A 5,000-nucleotide genomic window follows, 5' to 3' on the forward strand; every position below is an offset into this window, starting at 1 on the left:
CAATAATGACCTTCAGTTTGGTGACCAATAATGAACTTTAATTTGGTCCACCAACAATGACCTCTAATTTGGTGACCATTACGGTACTTAGGTTATTTAATTTCCAAAGCTACTAAGCAATTTTTTTTCTGGCGAATATCTATGCGATCACCAAAGGCCATGTTTTTTTTTTTTTATTTATTTATATATATATATATATATATATATATATATATATATATATTTATTTGTGGATTTTTGACAACATAACCCAATGCCGAGGTCAATGCGGCTACTCATAGCCGAGGTTAGACGAGATACCTCACAGTTGAACTATGAAGTAGAAGTTGTAAGAGATAGGAAAGAAAGTAGAAAGCTAATAAATGGGTGAAGCTTTGGGTTGATTAGAAACGTCCTTGCTTGGTACTCTGCCGGACAGGGGTTAGAGTCCCGCTTAAACTCAACGGTTTCCGGTAATGTCCGCAACCTCACCATCCATATGAGCTAGGGATGCGGGGTTTGGGGAAGCTTATAGGTCTATATGCTGAGTCTTCACTAGCCCTTGCCTGGCCTTCCGTGGTCCCACCTTGGGTGGAGAGGGGGCTTGAGCACTGATCATATGTATATATGCTCAGTCTCTAGGGCGCTGTCCTGCTAACCAGGGGCACTGTCAATGTCCCTTGCCTTTTCCATTCAAGAGCGAACATTGCAGGATGCACAAAAGACTCCTGAACACTTTGGTTGTTCTTGTATCAAACAAAGACCTTTAATAACAACAACCACTAAGGGCATTTTATTCTGGTCCCATCTACAAGACTATTTCCTCACGGTCATTAAGGGCTACCATGGTCACATAAAACCTTCTAACATGACGACCATTGGGGGACTTTTATCTTAATGGTCACTAACGGCCTTGTGTGGCTATCTTAAAATCTTATCCTCAGCAAGTTGTAAAACTCATATATAATTGATAGTAAAAAAAAAAAGTGAATTAGTGCGTATCAATATCCAAATTTCTCAGCCAAAATCTGATCAACAATTAATCGTAACCATGCCGATATTTTCTTTTACTTTTAACCTAAGGTAAAATTATGAATTATTGTTTCTAAAAGCAACATTCGAGCACACGCGATCTAACGTGTCACTATAAGTGACTATTCCTCAAGCTTGCGCTCAGGGCCACAGTGTTGGACTTTTTGTTATCAGGTAACAGCTTTGTATAGCTCATGAGTGGAATTAGTTATGGACTTCTGTTATCAGGCAACACCTTTGTATAGCTCATGAGTGGAATTGGTTATGGTCTTCTGTTATCAGGCAACACCTTTGTATAGCTCATGAGTGGAATTGGTTATGGACTTCTGTTATCAGGCAACACCATTGTATAGCTCATGAGTGGAATTGGTTATGGACTTCTGTTATCAGGCAACACCTTTGTATAGCTCATGAGTGGAATTGGTTATGGACTTCTGTTATCAGGCAACACCTTTGTATAGCTCATGAGTGGAATTGGTTATGGACTTCTGTTATCAGGCAACACCTTTGCATAGCTCATGAGTGGAATTGGTTATGGACTTTTGTTATCAGGCAACAGCTTTGTACAGCTCATGAGTGGAATTAGTTATAAAATAAACTAGGATCGTACTGTGAGGCAATTGGTAAAGACGTATGGAATATGTAATGTTTGTATACGATTCGATGGATGTATCTTTGTATAATACAAATTATATATTTCGAAAAAACAAATATTAAAGCATATATGTTTATATTATGAATATGTATTTGTAGAAAATGAACTTGTAAGCTGTATATTTTCTTAATAAAGGTTAAAAAAAAAATATATATACTTTTTTAAATTCTCTGAAGATATATTGTGATGCTTACCAAATAAATAGTAAAGTAACTAATGTCTCATAAAGAACAATACTTAATACTGTAGGGATAAAGGAAGGATATTCTAGTGTAGCACCAGAAAGAAAATTAAAGAAAGAAGCTACACACGCAAACATGTAACAACGTTCATAATAATAAGATAAAAAAAACGGCGTTTATCATCAATTGTGCGTTTGAATACAGATTAATAGAATCTTTTAAGTATATAAACCACCGGTGCCTTAGATGACCGCAGAGGTAGCAGCAGTAGGGGATTCAGCATTACGAAGCTTCATCTGTGGTGGATAATGTGGGAGGGTGGGCTGTGGCACCCTAGCAGTACCAGCTGAACTCGGTTGAGTCCCTTGTTAGGCTGGGAGGAACGTAGAGAGTAGAGGTCCCCTTTTTGTTTTGTTTCATTTGTTGATGTCGGCTACCCCCCAAAATTGGGGGAAGTGCCTTGGTATATGTATGTATAAACCTGTTTGATAAATCTATTAATAAACGCGAAACAAATACTTAAAATACAAGTTAAGAGGTTTACGACACACTTCCTACCATGGTATCTACTGTACAAGGCCAATATAGAGCTACTGTACATGTGAAGGCGAGTAAAGCTTGGGAGAAAATTTTCAAGGTGGCCTCACGTAAAAGACTGGAATATAAGAAAGACATCTTTCGTATCCATTCATCAAGAGAAAAAATTTCCTTAGTTCAAGTCTGCTAATCTGTCCTCAAAACAGAACTGCTTTCTCCACACAGGATTGGTACTTTAGACAAACGTTGTAGAGAATAGATACTCTAGTTTAAAAATGTTTACATGTTTAACTTTCCCAAATACCCAACTCCTTAAATAGTAACTTCATTTGCCTTTGAACACGTTTAGAATTCTACGTACCCCAATCTACAACATCTATCTCAACAAAGTTTCAAACAAAATTATTATTAAAAAGGAGAGATTAACCAGCCCAATGAATCAAGCTCAACTCTTACTGAGATGGCCAATAATCTTATCTTAAATCTTTGCTATTTTAAAGAGGTTTAGAGGAACCTTAATTTTAGCGTTTTAAGCATTGATGAAATTTCTACTTCGTACCAGTGACGAATTTCTAGGATGTTACAGGGTGAATCTGCAATATTTTAAGCACTGAAATGCTGTCGTCTTACACGCTACCTAAATTCGAATGTTGAAATTATACGGAGCCCAAAATTATTAATGCTTGCTTCCTAATTGTGATTTGGAAAGCATATATTTTCAGGATAAACTTATACATATCTTTTTATTAATACGAGGCAAGTGATAGAGTAAACATACATCATAACTGGTAAACCTATAAAATTAAGACCACACAAACCATGGGTACACATGGGTGAACACGTCTTATCAAAAAGCACGCTTTTCAAATACACCCAAAGAAGTCAAGGAAAACTAATATAATCTCTCTCTTTCATGTACACATATCAACAAGAACAATTGGCTATTGAATAGTATAAATAAAATCATAAAAAAACACATTAACGCAGTAACGAACCATAGCCCTACTTTACATTATGACCTAAACCTCCAATCTGTAAGTAACCCTGGTTGTTTAGCAATTACTCTTCAATAAAACACATTTAATAAACTAAGAAAATAGAGCAATAATTAAAAAAAATAGAAGTCTTCTTACCTAAATCGAAGGCGTCCCCAGGACAGAAGACTCCCAGAACGAGCGCAGAGGCGAAGAAGGCGTACCTTCTCCAAGACCAAGCAGGGGCTCGTACGCTGACATTTTTCTTAACACGGCCGTTTTCACATTCCTGGGGCCCCGTTGCACCTTGAAACTCTTTGGAGTGGGACCAAGAGGCCGTCGCGTTTCTCCCGACGGGGCCACTGCGGGAGTGACGCGTTTCTACGGTAGAGGAGGTAGAGTGTAAGAGTCGTCCACTAGCACTTCTAGAACTAAGCTCGCGCCTGAGACGGCAGGCGTCATTGTCTTTGGTTGCACCTAGACCTACGTCTACACCACCACAGACACCATTGTTGGAGGAACCATCTTCCGTGAGTCCTAGGGTAGGTTTCCACCATCTCTTTCCAGAGGGAGGGATGGGAGGAGAGGTAATAAGAGTAGGTGGGGGAGGATGACAAGGCAGAACTTCAGCTAGATGAGCTTGGTGAGATGAGAGATGAGGAGAGGTGGTGTGAGTAAATTGAGAAGGTGGAGGAGTTGTATAACAACCAGGAGGTGTGGGAGGGGCAGGAAGCGGAGGTTGAGGTAAGGTCAGGGCAGGGTTGAGGCGGGAGAATAGTGAGGGGGTGGCACTTTGGTCTTCTTCACCGGCAGCAGCCATGATGCCCCTTCCTTCACGGCTTATCTCGATCCACCGCGCCCATCTTGCGCCACTGAACACCAGCCCCTCAGCACTCAGGACACCACCTCAACATCCTCCTCTTATTTAGCACTTCCTTCTTATTTGTTCCTTCTTAATTTATCTATTTTGTGCAAGAGCCGCAGAAGGCCTCAGGAGGACGTCAAGACGAAGGCGACGTCCAAACGCAGCCAAACGAACGTCGCCGTCAAAATTAACGGACAGTGGGATGACCGTTACGTTTCAAATTTTCAAACTAACGACGACGCCGGATTTCGCCGTTTTTTGTTGTGGCTGCTGTTGATTTTGCCGCTGCTGTTTTCCTTGTTGACTTTGCAGGTGGCGTGGCACTTCAAAGGCTTCGCTTCATATCCTCTCTATCCGAATATACATAAACTGTGGCAATGGGGATTTGCAAAGGGCCTCCTTTAAAGGGCTCCTTCGGTTTGCCCGGATTTTGTCGATATCAGCCGCACTCTGAAGGCTTCTCTTGTTTGACTGCGTTTAATATCCGGTCGAGATGATGCTAGCAATCACGAAAGTCACCTGGAATTTAGAATTCCAACACCGAAGCTTTAAGCAGGAACTTATTTATATTGAAATTTAAACCACCTTCACCTTTTCTCTATTTTTTTCTTAAATTTTATTTCCAGTACTTTTACTTTTTTACTTATCACAATTACATAACTTCTCCCTCAACTAATCAGTTCCTTCTTAGCACTACTCTACCCGTCAGCTATATCGGCCAATACTAAGCACTACTGTAGCTGTTGCTATCGAACTGACAGTGGTTATTTGCTGCT

At 40.0% G+C, this 5,000-nt stretch overlaps 1 protein-coding gene across 3 annotated transcripts in view; it reads right to left on the reverse strand.

Annotated features, from left to right (window-relative positions):
* Window positions 1–5,000, reverse strand: part of LOC137624407 (uncharacterized) — a 578,757-nt gene that overhangs the window by 225,452 nt on the left and 348,305 nt on the right. For all 3 annotated transcript variants that reach the window (XM_068355150.1, XM_068355151.1, XM_068355153.1), the window contains exon 2: window positions 3,519–5,000. This exon is cut by the window's right edge and continues 71 nt beyond it. In XM_068355150.1, the coding sequence (XP_068211251.1) occupies window positions 3,519–4,179 (661 nt within the window). In that variant the 5' untranslated portion in view covers window positions 4,180–5,000. The remainder of the gene's footprint in view (window positions 1–3,518) is intronic.

Source organism: Palaemon carinicauda, chromosome 31 (genome assembly GCF_036898095.1).
Source record: "Palaemon carinicauda isolate YSFRI2023 chromosome 31, ASM3689809v2, whole genome shotgun sequence".
Lineage (NCBI taxonomy): Eukaryota > Metazoa > Arthropoda > Malacostraca > Decapoda > Palaemonidae > Palaemon > Palaemon carinicauda.